Source organism: Balearica regulorum, chromosome 3, assembly GCF_011004875.1.
Source record: "Balearica regulorum gibbericeps isolate bBalReg1 chromosome 3, bBalReg1.pri, whole genome shotgun sequence".
Taxonomy (NCBI): domain Eukaryota; kingdom Metazoa; phylum Chordata; class Aves; order Gruiformes; family Gruidae; genus Balearica; species Balearica regulorum.
In genome coordinates, this window is record NC_046186.1 from 90,687,808 (window position 1) to 90,709,150 (window position 21,343).

The following is a 21,343-nucleotide window of genomic DNA, read 5'->3' on the forward strand; positions in this document are numbered from 1 at the left end:
ATATTTTGTAGAAGTACTGAAATGTGCTGGTTTAGTGAGGAAATCAGCACACCAAAATGTAGGCTTATTCACTGACTCCACTATGAAACAACTGGGGTCTGGTCTTATTATACTTTTCTTCTAGTAGGACTGAGATTATCCACAGGCTACAACTGATTCCTCTTTAGAACTGTCTTCCAAACGCTCAGTCACCCGGCTTGGAAAGTGGTTAAAACTTTGCTCTTTGGCTGCTTGCTCTTTTCCCCATCAACAGTCCTAACAAAGGCTTTTCCACTCCTTACCAAAAGTAAAGGATTCCTGCAAGGACTAGAGTTAATGGGATTTGTTTCTGATCTCACAAGACATGGAACACACTCCAGTTCTCTATACAACATAGTCTTCCACATTTCTAGTGCCTGATTTTCTATTGCTATGCACTATATGTATTTATTTACATCAGCACAAAGTGAGGGCAAAAGGTTGCCATTGCAAAGCACTCTCTCTGAAAACGTGATGTTCTGGGATAAAAGACAACACAACACATTGGGAAGAAGAGAATAGTCCTTTAATTACAATAATTAAATCATGCATGGTTTTGTTAATTTTTTCATAGGAAAATCTTCAGACTGGAAGAATAAGGCTGGATAGCATAAAAGCCTAAAAACAAGTGAAGTCAGCAGTTCAATTTGACAGCATTGTCAAATCAAATTTGTGCAGATTTGCCCCCAACTATCTGAGCAACATCATCTGCTCGCTTCTGTGACTTCATGGACTTATTTTTCAGTTCCTTTTCCTTTTCTCCACTGAAAAACTTTACATGTCCCATTTATGGTTTTAGGAAGGCGACTGCATCAGTGCTCGCATAATCCTTTGGTTTTTTGGCATGGCATCAGAAATAGGCCCTCATCTGGCTCTTATTTTCTGTCTAGGCCTTACTCAAATCTGCCTGCTCTACAGCTCAGGTTTCCAGCTTGGTTCTATTATGTCCGTTGGTGTATTATGTCTCTGCAATAAATTTTCCCGTAGTGTATTGTAGAGATGAAACTATACTGGAAGTGCCCTGCAAGTAGGAAAAGCTTCTCTGTGCTAGGTCAGAGAACTATACTTTCTAACTGGAAAAAACCCATGGTAAAACACCTACCTATTATCCATCAAGCTGCAACCTTTATTACCTTTTTGTTAAGAGCTTTCCCTAATCTACACAGTTAAACTTCAAAGCTAATAAAAATGAGCTCATAGAAAGCACACACAGATAAAGTGAATACTCCTTGAAACCACTTAAAGACTGAGAGTCATTATAGGTTGCAGGATTTGGGGCTAAAGCAAGGTGATCTCTCTTTTACGTTCTTTTAACCTGTTTCTCCCAGAAGAGGACGTGATACTGTTCTCACTCCTGTCTCACAAACAGACCAGGAGATCCAAATAACCCTAGAGCTGCAGATTCAATGTGTGGTTGCAGAGAAGAGCATTTCTCAAATGGGAAAGATTGTAAGTGAATGTCCACTGGGAAAGCTCATTCTGTTTAAGAATGCACTAGCTGAAATTGTTTTCTGCAGTTTACTTTTGCACCATTAATAAGTCCAAGATCATGGCAATCAAACTTCCATCCAGTCACTTTAATCTCCTTTAAATAATTCAGTGTGGTTAGTACCTGACTTAATTTGCAGACTAACAGTGATGCAGGCACCCAGTCCTGTTTGCTGCTGAAATCTACAGATACCAGCTTCTTGAGAGAGATCAGTGGCTGCATGAAGGAAAGCCAGCCATCGCTTGTCACACAGTTCATTGCCAAGTCCAAGTGCTGAAGGTTCTCTAGGTGTTCTTTCTCAAAAAAATTGCCTGTGAACATATCATTATCTATGTATTTATTTTTGCTTCAGGCCCCAATGAATAGAATGATTCCTGTTCAGGATATTGAAGAATTGAATCTTTTTTAATTCAGTTGAATTTCTATGCTTAAAAAAATACCACCCTTAATAGAAAAGAATTTAAACATGTGCTTGCATATTACTTGTTTTCTTATTTAGAACGAAAAATGTAAAATATAGCAGCCACAGATCACGATTTTTTTATACCTAGACTTTTCTTCCTTGTTAAAACTTAACCTGCAGTATGTGGCATACAACAGGATACTTTTAATTACAGAAAGGTCATTAGCTCAAATGCACCTATGGACTGCTGCTCATGATCACTCACACAAAAGCATTGCAAGATCAGGTTCATGAAAATTCTCATTTCATTTCTACTGTATCCTCAGAAGGGGTAAGTGGTATGAATCCAGGTAGGTTTTACATCTCCCTGATCTTCGGCTATCTACCTTGATAGAAGTTATACTAGTAGTTGTCTTTTCAGTCTCTACTATTGACATACATTCCATAACAGACATTATGTTAGTGGAAGATTTGATGTAAGAAGAGTCCACTTGTATTCCTATCATGTTTATGGAGGAGATAATCAATCCATCAATCAGAAAAGATTGCCTCCAAAGGAGATGCTTCACCAGGAGTCTCCGTTTGTCTGCAGTCTTCCTTGCACTACTTATGCAGGGAAAAATAGTCCTTGTTGAGTAGCAACGTGGCTCATTATACATATATATATATTTCCTACCCAGACTTGATGCTATTTCACTTACATTATTAAAACTTGCTGGGTTTACTGAACTGTTTTTGAGTTTTTCTGGGTTTTGTCCTTCATCTTTTGTTCTTCCACAGTACCTTTACTTACCTAGAATTCTGATCTCCACATCAGTGAGGTTCCATTTCCTCAATCCAAGTTTTGTCAGCTGTGGCATTGTTTCCAGTAGTTCTAACAATTTTGTTAGGCAAACCTTTACGTCATCTCCCCAGGGAAGCATCAGCACTTTCATCCCAGATAGGACATTTAAGCCATCAACTAAATGAAAATAAGTGTAAATTTTTTGTTATAACAGCTCACTGTAAAATCATTTAAAAAGTTAAAGCAAATCACATTCCAACAGTGAAGAAAATACTGGTAGGTTAAAGACTCCAAGACTGTTGCTTTGATAGCAAAGGCAAAGCAGCCAATTGCATAAACTATTCCTCACTTCCAAAAACTTTCCATTCACTGAGAAGAAATCCTTCAGGATACCAATTATATCCTACTTAAAAATAAAAGAGGAAAGAATTATTGAAATTCTGTCTGCATAAGTCCTAGAATTGAAGCTCATTCCCAATTTAAATTATTTATCCAAAGAAATCTTCTGACTTACCAAGTCTGTGGATAGCATCTTTTCCTTTCTTTTCTAAGTAATTTTCCGACAAATCAAGTACATTCAGTTTTGGCAAATTACAAAGATTCTGAGCTATGGGAGGAAAAAAAGCTTGTTATGCATGTTTTCCGTGCAGCATGACTTGTCTTCTTTTGCACCTTTCTTAGCTTTGCATTTTAATGAACAGGAAGACAAGATATTTAATAGCCTCCAGGTTTTTCTCACTTTCCTGACGTCCCTCTGATGCAAACTGTGTTCTCTTGTTGTTAATTGTGTCTCCAGGAATTAATAAAATAAAGGATCTGGCCAGCCATAAGAGCTGGAGTAGTGGTTCTGCATAACTTATACTCTGGTGGCTAAATGGATCTTCAGTGGTGATGAGACAACTTTAAGATGTCTTTGCAACACTGAAGCAGGGCAAAGCTGTCTGATTACATGGGAGATTCTTGAAGCCCTGGAGACTTCAACCTCCTGCTTCACAAAGCTGTCAAGTTTTTTTTACTATGATATAAATATATATAGTTTACAGGATCAGAGAATTGTGGAAGAGTGTGGGACTAGATGGGACCTTAGAGTCTAAGCATCTGTAGTGGGGCAGGATATTGATGACCCTAGGCCATTTATGATACATATTTATCTGTTTTGCTCTTTGAAATTTTCCATATTCTCCCTAGGTGCTATTTTACCTTCCTGGCTTTAGAAAGTTTCTGCCAATATCCAATCTAAATATTCTTTGTTGCAAATTTAGCTACTTTCTTCTCCCAGTGGACAAAAAGAATGCTTGATTATCATCTCTGTGTAGCAATGTTTAAAGATCATTAAAAAATTATCATATTTTTTTCAGAGTTCTTTCACAATCAAAACAAAACTATTCCTTGTAAGCCACATTTTTCTTAACCTCTAGCAGTTCTTGGTGCTCTGTCTAGATTTCTCTATACCTTTCTTAGTTATGATACCAAGGTTGGGCACAGATTTGTTGCTCAGGACTCACCAGCACACGTTTTTTGCAACAGCATAATGTTTCCAGTCTTCCACAGAAGAGCTCTGATTCTTTCCTGGCACATAGGTTAATCTCCATTTTATATTCATGAAACTGATGTTTCATTCCCAGCTACAGCCCTTTACATCTGTCTTTACTGAATTCCTGACTGTTGTTTTTTGACCACCTCTTAAATAAATCCAATTTTATTTATGGGTTTGCATTCCAACAGGGCTTGTAAGCCTTCCAAGTCAGTATCATCTGAAATTTTATAAGCGTATCATCCATTCTGTCATTTAAGCCATCAGTTAAACTATTGCTTAGAACAAGGAAGGACTTAATTGATTGTATCAAAACATTCTCTCACTTAGTGAAACATTTGTGATAACTCTTTGAAAGTAATTTTTCAACCAGTTGTGCACCCATTTTATTTATATACATTTCATTAACTTTTTGTTAAGGATGTTGTATAGGGTAGTGTTAAAAACCTCATTTGAGTTAGGATAGATCCTGACTTATCTTTTCACAATCTTATTACCCTGTTCCCTGGAAAGGTTTGACATGATCACGTGAACTTTTATGTCTATAATTTAAGTGCTTACAAAATGTTTGTGTGATAATCTGTCTCAGAATTTTTAATGTGAGGTTGACTTGCCTGTGATTTCCTCCTTTCAAGGAAAAGATACTGGATTCTCCACTTTCCTGCCTCCACGAATTTTCAGAGACAGTTATCTATGGTTCAACGATTCTTTCAGCTTGTTCCTTACATACTTAATTGTGAATTTCCCTAAGTTCTGCTAACCTGAATTCATCTGTTTTAGTTAAATAATTTTTATTTATCCTTATTTGTACTACTGCAACCTTGTTAAAATTACTTGAGTAGGTCCCTGATCAGAATGAATCTTTTTGGCAATGATTGAAACAAAAACAATTTTGAAAACTAGTTTTGCTTGCATCATCCATTATTTGCTTTCCTATTTTGTTTGTTTACAGAACTATGCAACAGTTTATCTTTCTTTTTTATATAACCTTTATACTTAGGATTTATATAAAATCTTTATATAAAATTTCCTTACTGCATTTTACATTTCTGCTAACTGAAACTTATTGTGAACGTGTTTCTGATTTTATCCTTACAAGCTTTTTTCTTCTGTTATAGAATTATGTTTTGATTTTCAAAACACACACATTCAGTTTGTAAAGTTACTATTACTATTCTTACCTAGAATTTCCACAGCATCACTGGAGATGCAGCAGTTGACTAGTTGGATTTCTTCAAGTTCACTTAGCTCATCAGAGATTGATCTTACAATGTAGGTTATGCCATCCCCAATAGCTGTCAAATGATTCATGTATAGTAAACGTAGCTTTCTCAAATTTCTGACACCTTCAGCTAGGAATGGAATGGAAAAAAAAAAAAAAAAAGAAGGTCACATTGTTAGGTGAACTGTTTTGATACGTTTATATTGTCTTGATCACAGCAAACAGCTAGATAGAATTAGATGTTTACTGCCTGGCATAGTCATCTATATTTTGATGCCAAGAAATATATGAAAAGTTTTGTTTGGAAAAAAAACCAACAAGATAAACACAGAATCTTGTTCAGCTACTGTAATATGTAATCAATATAAACTGCCCCTCAGCCAAGAGAAAGTAACTCATAGAAGATCAAATGTGATTTTCTTGTGGAACAAATTCATGGGAAGCATTGTTTTACCATGCCATCAAAGAGAGGATGGGTATACATATGGATTGCCATCTCCATTTCAGTTACTGGGTTGTGTGGCCCTAGCAAACATTATTCAAACTTTTCAACCTTGGTATCCAGTGACTGACCTTGCAGAAAGTCAGCAATAGGTCAGGGAAGGGAACTATATCTCCTGACAGTTCATGCAGATTAGCCAGTCCTGGGATCAGTATGTCAGATCTGTTTGACTACAGTATGCATTACTAACTTGAAAGGAGCACACTAATACTTTGTGACAATCAGGATACAGAACATATCAAAACTTCAATGCAAATATATAAGAAATTACTTCTTTAAATTGGATGATAGGGTTTTCAAGTCCTAACAGCGTACAAACTTCAGACCAACGTGTTAAAACATTCACATTCTCAGCACTATAGACTTGATTATGGTGTGAAATAGGAGAGAGGAAATTACCTAATTTTTTTGCATCACCTTCATCCATACTTATGTTGTCAAATACAAGCCCTTCAGCATTCACAAGTTTCTTTATTCCATCAATAAGTCCACCTGCCAAAAAAAACCCCCATAGATGTATAGAACATGTTAATTTAATACAGGAACAAATTCATTTGTAGAACAGATACACTTCAGTGATATTAGGTTCTTGTGAAAAATAAATAATAGTTTTGTGTGAAAATATGAACATCTGAAAGGGATGACCCAGGGACAATATGAGAGAGATCTACAAAATAATGAGTGCATGGAAAAGGTTGGGTAGAGACTGACTGTTTGGGTTTTTTCCTTCCAGTACAAGAACAAGAGGCCACCAATTGAAACTAGTCCAAAACAAACATTAAGGACATAGTACTTCACAGTGTTTGGCAAAGGACAGAGGCAGTAAGTTTACATGGGTTCAAAGCAAAGACAGACAAGGACTACCAGGACCCTTTGGGGAAGTCACTGAATAAACAAATCATAAGCACAGGAAACTTCTCTGAGCTTAAAACAGAGTCTGTGAGATTATTAAGAAGAAAGCATTATAGATTCTTCTCTTCCTTAGACATCCACTTACAGGTGCTATTGGAGAAAATGAACCAAGGTAGATGGATCCTTCCTTTGAATCAGTATGGCTGTTGTCACTATATTCTTATGCTATTCTCCGTAACAATCTTGGCATGTGTGTGCACATAGGAAAGAGAATTTTTTTTTATTTAATATGTAGTTCCAGAATAATTTTGAGATTATATGTCATAGAATGATGAAAAAGTTCAAGTTAGGACTTCTGAGGTCATCTAGTTCGATTTCCTGCTCAAAGCAGGGCTGGTTTTAAAGTTACATGAGGTTGCTCAGGGCCTTGTCCAGCCAAGTTTTGAAAATGTCTGAGGATAGTGACTGAATGACCTTCAGATCCCTGTTGCAATGTTTGACCACCCTCCTGTTAAAAACTAGGTTACATCCAATTGAACTTCCCTTGTTACAAACTTGAAATTGTTGACTCTTGTCCTTTAGTTGTGCACCTCTGAAAGGCTCCATCTTTTCTATAACACTCCTAAGGTAATGGAAGACTGCTGTTAGTTTCCTTAGTAGCCTTTTCTACTCTGGGCAAACCATGCCCAGTTCTCTTGGATTCTCCTTATATATTAAGTATACCAGATCCCTGGCCACATTAGTGGCCCTCCATTGGACTCTAACCAGATTGTTACTGTCTCTTTTATACTGGGCAGCCTGAAACTGCACATAATACTCCAGATTGGCCAAAAGAGCAGAATAGAAGGGAATAACCACTTCCCTGGGTACAGTATTGCTAATGCAGTCCACTATGTGCTTAGTCTTTATCACTGCAAGATACCTGATCACTGCAAGAGTGCTTTGCTGGCTCATGATAACCTGTCTCTGTGATTTGGCATCGTCAGTACTTGCGTATGTTTCTCAGGACAAGATACATTCATGGATGGTTTGAGTGATAAAAAGCTCAGAGCACAGTGCCCTGCTCTAACAATCATGTGGAAGGATCCTGTATGTATGTGACTCACAATGTAAGGAAATACATGTCCCTCATCCTTGCAGAATCCTTCACCGCAGGCACGTCTGGAGCATACTATGCTATAGTTACTACAGTCTTCTTTATTATGCCATTGTAATTTTAAGATAAAACAATTATTCGAGCTAGAAGCATTTAATTAATTATTGGAATAACATCAAAAGATACTGCAGATTTTCCATCATATTAGGTAGTAACATCAGTACTAGACTTCTTTAAAAGAAATGCTTACTCAGAAATTATGACAGGGATGTAGGAAGCAATTTCTATCCAATGTTACAGGTCTAGATTAGGCTACAACACTCTCATTTGGTTGCCAAAAACATATGCATCTGTTGTGAAAACTAAATTAAAGTGATGGTATGCTCTATCCCATGGCACTTACAAAGTTTAGGTAGCGTATACACATTATCTCATTTATTGTGGATTATTTACACCAGAGTTGTTACAATTTTGCTCCCATCTAGTATTTTATTAAAACCAGATTTTTTAATATATTGTGTACCAAAAACCAAGAATATGATGGAACGGCAACTTAGAAGAAGTCAAAGGCCTTTGTGTAGCAAGAGCCAAGTATATAATTAAATGGGAACTTACTGGAATTCAAAGGCCAGACCTGACTTACTTACACAACTAAATAACTTACATAAATTTACATAACTGAGTAGACTGCAGTCACTTTCACCGTGAATACAGAATTGCATTCTAGCAATATAACATTTCCCAAACTAATCAAAACCAGGCATCTTCCATATACAAGGCAGCCATGAGCCACTTTGCTTTACCTTCTCATGCACATTTATCTAAAAGAGCTCATTTACTGCCAGTAAATAGTTTACCTTCTAGATTTTCACTTTGCAGATCCCTTACATGTAAGGTTTTCAGCTTTGTCATTGTTGTGATCTGTCGCTCATCTTCTACAGTAAGAGGTGTGGACTCCACAGTAAGATCTTGTAAGTTTTTACAGGTTTCAAGGACTTCGTTCAATGTTCCCGTGATACCAGCACTATTGCTGATGCGAAGCTTGAGGCTTGCAGCAGAACAACATATTTTGCCCAGATATTTAATATCACGTTTCTTTAACTTGTTGAAATCTTGCAGTGTAATTTCTAAAGATCTGAGACTCTGGTTCCAGTTGAAGAATAAGGAGACGGCCTTTTCAGGAATGTAAGTTTTAAGTGAACTAATTTGAACATCTTCCACATTCTCATCATCTATTTCCTTACTTGGTGTATAATTTCCAAAAAAATCTAACTTAATGAGTCCTAGTACACTAACACAATTTGGTAAGTATCTAAAAAAATCAGAGAAATAAATTGGGATATTTTGAGTATTAATGTAAATACTTTTACCACCAAAAAACTCTTCAAAATCTTGGCTCAGTGCTGATTTTGAAGAACTTTCATAAAAGAAATTAATGACACAGTCTGCAAAAATATCCTTGTTAGTTTTATTTAAATCTTCCTTTTCTGTTACATTGTCTGATGTTTTTGTGTATTTGCTTTCCAAAGCCAGATTCTTTAATGAAAACAGTTGAGAAATATTTCTATGCTGATCAATTCTTTTCAATAAGTCCAAAATTATTCTAGTGGCATCTAGAGAGGATCCACAAGTGTAGAGAAGCAAATTGAAATAAGTATCAGTAATATCTGAAATAGTATTAATTTTCTGTAGATAGCTATACCCTTTCTTCACTTCTGCTTCTTGGCAGGATGTCAGTAGTTTGCAAAGTTGTCTGCCTGCAGTGTATTCCTGAAATGATTTATGGAAGAATCTATATGTTGGCTTTAGTCTTTGAGCTGTGTATTTATTCAGAAGACCTGAAGCTAGCAGGACTTCTTCTTTTACATCAACTAAATCCTCAGACTGAAAATCAAATCTTTGATCAAATATTCCATCTAAAGCTAGGTCTCCACAATGATTTATGCTCAGCATAATATGTTTTTCTGTTATTTCTTTTGTTTTGTACCTGTTTTTCTCCACCATTAAGTCATACAAAGTAGAGAAAAGTAGAGTCTGGGTGCTTGGATGAAAATTACTTTCACCCATTTGGATGGCACAAGCAATGATGACAAAGAGTGGAGTCTTCATGAGGCTCTTCATGGAAGTGGCCTCTTTAAGCTGGTTTAACAGACCATCAGCCAGCTTACTTGTCAAGACATTTTTAATGAGCTTCTTGCAACTCTCCTCTGATAGATCTCCTATTTCAGCAATCAGTGACCCAAACTGTCTGATTTTATGGATAGACTCAGTCCTGGTAGCAATAATGACCATGTTCTTGAATTTGTGGTTTTCTTTAATCATTGCTTCTATCTCTGGACAGTTTTGGGGGTTAAATTCATCATATCCATCCAACAGGAAAAGGACTCTTTGTCTTTGTGCTAGGAGCATTTTCATGAAATCTTGTTTGCAGATGGGGTATTGTTCAAAAAGAAGCTGATCACAGACAGTCTCATATATTCCACCTCTTGTGCTAGTCAGGCTGATAAAGAAAACAAATTGGATTTTTTTCAAAGCAGAGCAATTGTCAGAAGCCCAGAGTACAGCAATTCTTTTTAGAAGAGTTGTTTTTCCTTTGCCAGCTTCTCCTTCTATAATGCAGGGATTTTTCAATTCCTCCAGAAGGACATTTAGCGTCAGCTGCCCTTTCCTGCTATTACGTATGTCTTTTTTCCACAGCAAGACGTCAGTATAGGCAGTTCCCAAATCAAAAATTATGTCAATATCACTACCCAGAGGATGATATTTTTGAAAAGCTGAAGATAGATACACATACTTTAAATCCTGAATCAAGTAGTTTAATTTATCTTGTTCCACTTGCCCAGTAGTACCTAAGGCAAAGAGATCATGTATCAGTGAATTAAATAGTCAATGAGTTTGTTGTTTAAAATTTCACTACTTTTGGAAGAACTGTCTGAATGTGATGCTGAGAGTATGACATTTTATGTAGTAAGTTTTTAACATGGAAAGACAGCATTTACATATGCATGAAAGGTATTACAGTATTAAGAGAGAGATTTGTAAATCAGTAACAATTTTTGACAGTTGGACCAGATAAACTTCTAATCTAGTTCATTTTTTAAACTATGTCTTTTGCATTGTTGTTACTTCTGGTTAGTCTAATAGTTGCTTTCATATAGTTTGGAGGTAACCTTATTTGAACCTTCCACCATAGACATAATAAAATGTAGTAACATCTAGAAAGCCTGAAGCTTATAAAAAACAGCTCCTAAAGGGAGTCCTGGAAGATTTGTATGCACTGCTTTTTAAAGCACATGTAGGTAGCCTAAGGGACAGGGCTGACTCGGACATGTATCTCAAGATCAGACATTTGAAGCAGGTGGAGTAAAGGAGCACAGTCCCCCAAACTGAAGGAAATCAGGGAAACGTATTTTAGGGAAATGTTTTGGTGACAAATGTCATGCCTCTCTGGGAGTGCTGAAAGATTAGCCTCAGTGTGTGCATCGCATTCATACAGTAAGATAGTCCTTTAACAACTTAACCAACTTGCAGCCTATGCACAAGTAGTTTCAGCTTCCAGGGAAGAGGTTTATATTTGAAAAACTCATTACATATACCCATGAAATTTTATATAAATTTTGTCCATATAACTGATCAGTGTTCAGCTCACCCACAACTCACTTATCATAAACAAGTGATAGGATGTGTTTAACTGTCTGAACTTCAGCTACCTGATCACAGATGATTTTCACCCTTTCAGAATTTTTCACTGGATTTGGGTTTCCCCTCTTTGTCTTAACATTTGTAAAATTTATTAGTGTTCACTGTCTTATTCTGTCAGATGAAACAATTCAGACCATACAAATCAAATTAGAGTTTACTTAACTACAGAATTATAATACTATGGTAAATATGAGTGCATCACAAGTTTTTCATGGTTTTTTTCTATAATAATTTAACTCCTGGCTAGCAGACAAAAATACAACCAGTAATACTTACAATATCCTTGCAGGTCATGAAAGAGAAAAGGGTTGTGTTTCTCAAGTGACTTAACCAAAATATTGCAGGCTTCTGAACCTTTATTCAAAATCATGTAAATCATCATTCTTGAGGCTTCTTGTTCAACTTTTTCACAGGCAATGGTATTCACTTCTTCACAAGACATGACATTGCAGGCCAGAAGGTCATCTGCTATTTGCTTCACAGTGATCATTCCCATTCTTTGAATGAGATGTACTCTGTTGCTTTCTATAAATTCCACTGAGAAGAGAGAATTCAATTTCTTAGAGTAAGTCCAGCTCATACAGTAGCTGACACATAAACTGTCTTTCAGTATTCAATGCACTCTTTTGTAATGCACTGATTGGCTAATATCTACACAGGTACAAAGCGTTTCACGAAATGGTGAGTTCTTAGCAGGAATGCAGACAAGTTTATAAAAGTTTATGTGACTGGATAGGAGTTTTCAGGTGAAAAAAGATGCAGTATGGAATGTATCAGTCTGGGTATGAAAGTCACAGGATAGCCTGAGACGTTGGCCACCATCGCAGAAACATATTAAAAGTTTCAGTGGAAATTGGTTTTGAAAATTATATTATTTACTGATATGTCTAAATATGAGTTCCTGTTTCTGGATCTACATTTGAAAATCTTGGCAAGTTCATGCAGGTCATGACAAATATAATTTGATTCTTCCAACAAACCTGTATGAAGACCTTAAACGTTATTACACTCATTTTAAGATTACAAAAGTCAAACGAGTTACGCTTATTGCCCAGTTCAGGCAGTCCTGAACACATTCCAGGGTGAAAACATCCCCAAACAGGCTTCTGTACTCTGTGGTTGGGATGGGTAAGAATCAGTGTTGGGGCATGCAAGCACTCCTAACTGGAAGGAATATATATATATATATATATGATATTTATCTGTGTGTAGCTTGGAGAAACGCACAGATTCTCAGCTCCCAAGTTAGCCAAGAAGTGCCTATATATTGCCAAAATTATTTTTCAATAGCCAGTTGAAGGTAGGTAACAGCATTGTGTAGGCAGTAAGGAGGTAAAAGAAAGACGTGATAGGAATAAGGTGGGGCTCTGGCCTGATGTTGGTAAATTGGGGTCATAAGCCCCCTTTCAATTGGGCAGCTCTGTTCTCTTTCCTTCCACAAAATCCAAGAGATGTTTGAGATATAATAGTAATAACTAGGGTAGTCATGGGAATGTCTTTTGTGGGAAGATGTGTACGGGCCACAAGCATTTCTCCAGAAAAAGCTACATTTGGAGAATTTTACATTTTTTTGCAAATTTGCAACTTCATTGTGTGGAATTTTAAAATAAATGTTGGGGGCATTGATTTACCTGCACATGTCAAAATAAAACTGGATTATCATTCCTCTAAGTTTCTTAGACCTTGAATATGACAGTAAATATCACTTTTTGGGGAATAATTTTATAAAACTTAAGCTTCTGTATAATTGTAGGGGAAAGGGAGAAGGTGGTCTTTACAAGTCTGAAATTATCTGCAATATTTTGGAATAAACCGTAGAAATTACTATAAGATAGCTAACACAGGAAATATCCAGTTCAGAAAAATCTTTTGTCAGAAAAAATTATTAATCCAAAATTTTCTGTCCGCAATATGTTGAAATAGAGATGTTTTATAAAAATTCTCTGTAAAGGCTACCTTTAAAACACATTTTAGAGCAAGACTTTTTACAATATTAATAAATAGCCATATTATATAACTGGAACATAAATGTAGCAATTATGTATTGGGTTTTGAAAAGACATTTTCTTTTTAAGGTTATTTGATTTTTAAAAAATTGCTATTTATATCAAACATTAAATACAAAGAAACTGTAGTTTATAAATCTTACTTGTTCAGACTGAAAGTTTCAATGCTTGAACTGTGGAACAGTGAATCTAATATGCAAACTGAAAAACAAAGCAAATCAAAAGATTGAATACTCCAGATATTACTGTCATTTTCCTAGACCAGAAAAAAATTACCTTTTGTGAAATGCTGATATGAAACTAGTCAGATATAACAGTATTCTCTCTAGGCGAATTGACTACCATTACTTTGATTTGATACCTTGTATAAATATTTCAAAACTTTAAGGCATGTTTCAAATCAATAAGCAGGAAATACTGATTTAAGCAAGTGATTTTACTCTTCTGTGCTTCAATTCCTAAGAAACAGATCATTCTCAAAGACCAGCATAATAATTAAAATATAATCTTTAAAGTAAATTTGGTCATTATTTTTGACAATGAAAAAGATACAGTTCATTTTTCACATTGTTTCAGTTCATGTTTCACATAGTTTCATAGTGTAATACATATATGCAGATTCTTATTTTTTACATTTTTATCATTAAGGATAGTAACTGATGCATATGTTATTTGTTTGGTTTTACTTTGAATGATACCAGGATAAATTTGGATGGAAACGGTAATTAAGGTAATAGCATACCAACCTAAAATTTAAATTCATGTATTCATTACATAAAACTAAATAAAGGTACCTTAAATAAAATTACTTTTAATAGATACAACTAAGAAAATAAAGTACCTTTGTGATAATATGTAGGAGGTCAAATTAAAGGTCCATCCAGCTCAGTATCCCATCTCCAGCAGTGCCTTCTTTAAATGTTCTGCTCTTTGGGATCTTTTCCATTTCCATTATATTCTTTTTGAGATGGAATGCTAGAGCAGACCATGGTACTAAAATACCATATGGCTTTATGGATGGACGCAGTGCCACAATAATGTTCTCCCTTTCATTCTTTTTCTGACAATTCCTTCCATTTGCTTTTACTGAGCAGTGAGCAGACATTTTCATAAGCTATCAATTTTAACCCCCAGCTCTCATTTGTAAATGTTTATCACTGTTCTCATGTAAGCAAAATCACAATTTTTAAGAGTAACTTAGTAATATACAGAATGAACATACTGTTTGCTTAGACAGAGGTTTTTTTAATCCTTAAAATACTCAAATATCATGTGTAGAAACACAGCCTATTGACATTAACCATCTCTAAGCCGAAACTTAAATATTCTAAAACTTCTAGAATCTGCAATAGTCTCTAGTATTATCAGCTTTACTTACTAATAATCTCATAGTTTGTAGCACAGTAAGTAGTATATTAATAGTTAGTAGTAATTAATAATAATCACTAGTATACTAGATTACTACTTAGTCATAAGTTTTGGAAAACTATTCTGGCTTTACAGTGCTGAAAGACTAATTTGAACTTGCTCCTGTAAAAAGTATCACCTTAAATAATACAACTTTTCTAATAGTTTTTCTAGGCAAATGCACGCAGGCTTTTCTATTTTGCTTAAAGAAATAGTTAATATAAATAGTTGCAAATTCCCCACTGCCAAAGGCACGTAAGGTTTCTTAAGAGAAAAAAAATTAGAGCAAAATGAAGTTAAAACATCTCTGAACTTTCTTCTTCACAAATATTCAAGAAGTAAGGTAGTGGTAAGAAAGAAACCAGTTTACCCATACCAGCATGCTCTTAAATTCAAAAGATTCTGTAAGCAGTAAAATGTCGTAGTGCTTGTCAAAAACTGACTCCATATTATCTGTAGGTTCCTTCTCTGCAAGTTTCCTCCTTGAACAATTACATAATATCTTGTTTGCTTAAACAGTATGTTGTGCAATACCTTTCTCTTACCAGAAACATACGGAACTGTTTCTTGATGTAAAGCAAGTTCCGGTTCATAAGTATTTGAAATTTTAAGATACAGCAGTTATCAAAAAACCTTGCCTTCAGTCCAGGGTTAATGGTCAAGTTAGTAAATTTTTCTGCTACCAGTAGATGTATCAGTATCTATGATGCATTTACGTCATTCACTCTTTAATGGTTTCATTGAAAGACAGTAACTTTAATTCATGAGTAAGACATTCACTGTGGGACTCTGGGACATGTAGAGTAAATCATGGAGTCTTGCTGTTCCAGGAAGCAAGGGCTCAGGGCTTTCCTCACTAATGAGAGCAGCACTGACGCACGCAACTAGAAACAGTGAGGCAGGGCCAAAAAGAGGGTCTAACAACCCTACACAAATGCAAAAGCCATTTCAAAGTGGATGATTTATACTATCAGCATAAAGATTAGCCTGATCTGATAGTACTCTCAGACATTAGGAATAAAACTCCCCAGCAACTCTGTCTACTTCCCCTGTCACAGCTGTTGGCTCCAGACTTAAGATGATTCTCAACATCAATGATTCTGACTAACCTTTTCACACAGTAAATATTACAAAATGTTCCAGTAAATTCACATACTACATGATTCTTGCATTTATAAAATTAAAATTAAACAGGAGCCCTTCCTAAGATAACCATTTGCAAATAGATTGTATTTGTGGTTGTCCAACAAGGCAGCTGTATGCAGCATAGCTTTCTACAGCCTTTTTAAACACTTCCTTCCCTTTTTTCCTTTCCCGGACTACTATATAGTAAGCCAGAGGGCAAGCAGATTGTCCCACTGCTAGTAGGAGCAAAACCAGCACTTGGAAACAGAAACAGTTAAGATACAGGGAAGGGTGGTTTCTAAAGTTCACAGAAAGGGAAAATGCATAAAATGCCGAGAAATCTAGTAGCAGCATCTGGGTAAAACAGGTTACTCGACTGGTTTGGAACGCTGGTTTTCAGAATCTTGCCCTGAACCGAAACCCTGGGCAAGGTCTGATCTGGCAAAAGCAGTGCTAGAGTGCCCTCCGCTGGCATCGCCCAAGACAACGTGCAGAGGCTGAAGGGGAAGGGAAGGGGGCTGAAAGGAGGGGGAAAACAGCCAAAATCTTAATATTTGAACAAATGCTGAGAAAAATCCAGAGTGCCTGGATCAGGTGTGTTTCTCAATCATTCACTGTTCTTGTATGATAGGGCATGAGGAGGAGCAACTCTTGAAAATCTGCTTATTTTAGATAAGCATGGGCAGAATATCTTTGTCTCCTTCAGCACCTCTTCTGTGTGAAATTCCATTTGAATCTCCACTGGTGAAAAAGTCCCTAGGAAAAGAAATAATTAAAATAAGTTTCATTCTATTATCAAAATCATGTTTAAAAAGAAGATAGTGAATGATGAAGAATGTCTATAAATAGTCTATTGAAAACAGAGAAATAGAATTACTTGTTCGTGTTCAGAGAGATCATAGTCAGAATCATAGACAATGAGAAAATATGGAAAATGTTTCCAGATAGCGAACAAGATCTCTTCTTTGCTAGGCATGCTTAGCAGGACTGTGTCCAAAGAAGGGCAACAAAGCTGGTGAAAGGTCTTAGAGCCCAAGTCTTATGAGGAGCGGCTGAGAGAACTGGGGTCATTTAGCCTGGAGAAGAAGAGGCTGCGGGGAGACCTCATTGCTCTCTGCAACTACCTGAGAGGAGGCTCTAGCCAGGTGGGTGTTGGTCTCTTCTCCCAAGTAACAAGTGACAGGACAAGAGGAAATGGCCTCAAGTTGTGCCAGGGGAGGTTTAGATTGGACACTAGGAAAAAATTCTTCACCAAAAGGGTTGTCAATCATTGGAACAGGCTGCCCAGGGAAGTGGTTGAGTCACCATCCCTGGAGGTATTTAAAAGACGTGTAGATGTGGTGCTTAGGGACATGGTTTAGTGGTTGGACTTGGCAGTGCTAGGTTAACAGTTGGACTTGATGATCTTAAAGGTCTTTTCCAACCTAAATGACTCTTTGATTCTATAATTCCATGATTCTAAATTTGTCCAGAACCAGATGTGTCTGGCATCCTGTGGAGGGCACAGCTTCCAGAAGCATCCAAGATATCCCAGCAACACAATTGTAACACTGTAGGTAAATAGAATCATAGAATATCTCGAGTTGGAAGGGACCCATAAGGATGATCAAGTTCAACTCCCTCCTCCTTGCAGGAATACCTACAAATAAAGCATATTACTAAGAGCATCATCCAAAAGCTCCTTGAACTCTGACAGGCTGGCTGTAACAGAGTAAAGAGGAAGAGACACCAGAAATTGAAGGAAGCCTATTGCAAAGGTCTTGTAACAACCAAGTTCCACATAATAGTTAAGAAAATGAGTTACACCTACCAGATTGCACAACTTTTTAAAGGGGAAATAAAATTACACAAATATCTGTAGAGCCATTTTGTATTATCAATCCAGTTTTCCATTAAAAAATGTTACATACAATTATAGATGATTTTTTTCTGCTGCTGCAAGGAAACTGATAACCACTATAAAATGTCCACGGACAACCTGAACCTAAGTTATATTTTATATAAATGCAAACTTCAGTTATGGTTGGATATGGCAAAGTAGGAGCTTTGCAGTCATGCTCTCTCCATAAAAATCAGATTGGCTTTTACTTGTTTAAAATTATTTGAGATGATGGAACCTTTGATGGGATATATATGAGGTACCTTCTCTAAATCAAACCACTCCTCTAACACAATTTCTGTCCTGTAACTTTTTCAATTTAAAACACATATATACTTATACTCCATGGCATTTAACGAGTTCTATGTATGAAGTAGAATTAAACATATGTAGCATGAATACCAAATTGAAGCCTGTTTTCCTGAGATGTCAGGAAAAAAAAAAAGTCCTCTGAGAACAAACATGTTTGTATTCAGCAGGGGGAAGGAGCTAATGCCTAAGCCTAAGCAGGGTTGTCTGAGACCTTTTCTGTTAAATCTAGTAGTCATTGAACGCATAAAAAGTGAGATCCAGGTTCCTGATTCTTCAAAGCATAGACAGAGCCATTGTGCTTGTCCTCTTATTTTAACAGGGACTGGCAACAGCATCTCAATCACATTATTTTACAACTTCCATAGTACTGCATTGGTCTCTGCAGGTACGTCAAAACCATGCTTCACAGCACTGTCATTGACCAGGTCATGAACAGACCATTTGGTGGTACTTTGCAGGTTATCAGACTGGAAGCATTTCTTTAGAGAGAGGGTGGTCACACACTGGAAGAGGCTTCCTAGAGAGGTGGTTGATGCCCAGAGCCTGTCAGTGTTTAAAAGGCATTTGGACGATGCCCTTAATACCATGCTTTAACTTGGTCAGCCCTGAAGTGGTCAGGCAGTTGGACTAGATGATCATTGTAGGTCCCTTCTAACTGAAATCTATTCACAAACCACAGTTGCTGCTAGCAAGGCCTGGTAAAGGGGCTATCTTGGATGCAGCAGCTTAAATGGTGGGAGAAGTTTTTGGATATGCTAACACATTTTAATTATGAACTAAAAAGGCAGCCATTCTGGAGCGTACACAATGTGCTGCATTCCATGTCTGATTGTTTGCTGGTTTTGGCTGGGACAGAGTTAATTTTCTTCATAATAGCTGGTACACGGTTGTTTTGGATTTGTGCTGGAAACAGTGCTGATATCACAGGGATGTTTTCGTTACTGCTGAGCAGTGCTTACACAGAGCCAAGGGCTTTGCTGCTCCTCACCCCACCCCACCAGCGAGTAGGCTGGGGGTGCACTAGCAGTTGGGAGGGGACACAGCTGGGACAGCTGACCCCAACTGACCAGAGGGGTATTCCATACCATATGACATCACGCTCAGCATATAAAGCTGGGGGAAGGAGAAGGAAGGGGGAGACATTCTTTGTCTTCCCAAGTCACCATTATGCACGATGGAGCCCTGCTTTCCTGGGGATGGCTGAACCCCTGCCTGCAATGGGAAGCTCGGAATGAATTCCTTGCTTTGCTTTGTTTGCGTGCTCAGCTTCTGCTTTAGCTATTAAACTGTCTTACCTCAACCCACGAGTTTTCTCACTTTCACTCTTCCAATTCTCTCCCCATCCCACTGGGGGCAGGGAGTGAGCAAGCGGCTGCGTGGTGCTTAGCTGCTGGCTGGGGCAAAACCATGATAGATTGTGACTTTGCCAGATTTCCTTCTAGCCAAGGGAATTGCAGGGAAGCCATCCACATACCTGAGAACTGCAGGGGACTACCAAGGATACCACTAATATACAAAGACCACACGTAGCTTAAAAAATACGATGAAAACTGCATATAGATACTGAGAGGGAACAAATCCAAAAGAATGGGAGAGAAAAAAAGGATGTAGGGTAATGCAATAGATTTAGGATTGTGTATGGAAAACAATTAGCAAAAGGGTTGCAGATGACCATGATGATACTGGGAGGTGGAGCCATATTAAATATTGCTGGATAGTAAAGATGGGAGACAAATCCTTCTGAACAGTCAAAAGGCAGGATGCATTTTTTCATATCCATCATGGAAGGAAAATAATTGGGATAATGCTTTTATTCAATAAAGAAAGAAAAAAAAATCCATTGTTACATTTGAAAGGCCAAATGCTATATTTGTATTCAGTACAATACTGAAAGTTCAAAATACTATTTTTAGCAGTATGCAGGAAGCAGATTACATAAGCAGCATATAGAAAGGCATGAAGAAAATCTCTCACTGCGAAATGGGAAGCAGATTTACAATCAAACATGGTAACAGGCAGATGGTAGGTGGAGGCAGGCAGAGGGCATTGTTCATGTGGATGAACAACTCATAGAAGAAAACCATTACAGATGGTGGTGAGGGGGTGAAGCTGTAGTCCCAGGGTGCTACAGATGCTGAATTTCTGCTGTCAGCCTTCAGATCAGTTCTGGGAGGTCAGAGGGGACTAAAACATCTGGCCTCCTATCTTGAACACTGCCCATCATGACAACAGCAGCTCTTGCACAGGAACCCCCAGCATAGAGCTGCCCTGGCTCTCCAGAGCCTCTAGAGAAAGGAGGCTGTTTCTCATCGTTCGAAGGGTCTTGCCAGCCCACCTTCCAGGAGAAGCACTTGATGAACGAATATTTTTTTTTTTTTTTGGAGGGTGTGGGTATTGAGAATAGTGGATTTCCTGGGGCTGCCTTTTGGCGTGGCATTGAAGTACTGTACCGACCCGGTACACTCATCACCCACAGGCCCCGGAACGTAAATGTCACAAGGCACTAGCAAGGGGGCACGTTCAGGACCCGGCAACAGGCGGGGACCGACCCCTGGGCTGCGGCTGCAGCCCCAACACACCACCGCATCATTCGCGCAGTCCTTGCGTGCGATGCTAATGGAACCGCAGGCAACCCCACCGCCGGGCGGGCCGCCCGCAAAGGCGCAGAGAAGAGGAAGCCACTGGAGGCTGTTAGCCGGACGCTGACGCAGAGCCAGGTGACAACGCCAGCTCTTGTGAGGGAAAGGGACAACGCGACAGCGCCCAACGACCTACTGCCTTCACCCTCCCCCCAGTCAAATCATGCCACATCCAATCAAGAGGAGCTTTATACCGGAGTCGAAGTGACCTCACTCCCCAGGACAGAGCCGGGGAGCCAGTCAGCATTGGCCCTGCGACGGCCAATCACGGCGCGCCTTGCAAGCAGCCAATCGGAGGGGCGGTGTAGCTTGTTGTTGCCCTGTGAGGCGGCTGCGCTGTGGGCGGTGGGTGCCGGCCGCTGCCGCAGGAGGG

At 37.9% G+C, this 21,343-nt stretch overlaps 1 protein-coding gene across 2 annotated transcripts; it reads right to left on the reverse strand.

Moving 5' to 3' along the window:
• Positions 1 to 536: 536 nt before the first annotated feature.
• On the reverse strand, positions 537 to 21,123 carry NLRC4 (NLR family CARD domain containing 4). Of its 2 annotated transcripts, XM_075748902.1 has the most exons (9): positions 20,329 to 21,123; positions 13,752 to 16,896; positions 11,879 to 12,139; positions 8,758 to 10,749; positions 6,352 to 6,444; positions 5,410 to 5,580; positions 3,209 to 3,301; positions 2,704 to 2,871; positions 537 to 1,818 (listed from the first exon to the last, which is right to left on the reverse strand). In XM_075748902.1, coding segments are annotated over exons 2-9 (3,096 nt in total). In that variant the 5' UTR covers positions 13,753 to 16,896; positions 20,329 to 21,123; the 3' UTR covers positions 537 to 1,501. The 2 variants fall into 2 exon arrangements, with proteins under 2 accessions (XP_075605017.1, XP_075605018.1); XM_075748903.1 differs by lacking the exon at positions 3,209 to 3,301.
• Between the last annotated feature and the right edge of the window lie 220 nt (positions 21,124 to 21,343).

Coding starts and splice junctions, on each gene's coding strand:
- NLRC4 (XM_075748902.1), bottom strand. Junction 6,445..8,757: donor GCAAAGTGAAAATCTAGAAG/GTAAACTATTTA, acceptor TTTTTTTGGCAG/GTGGACTTATTGATGGAATA. Junction 1,819..2,703: donor TGTGGAGATCAGAATTCTAG/GTAAGTAAAGGT, acceptor ATATGTTCACAG/GCAATTTTTTTGAGAAAGAA.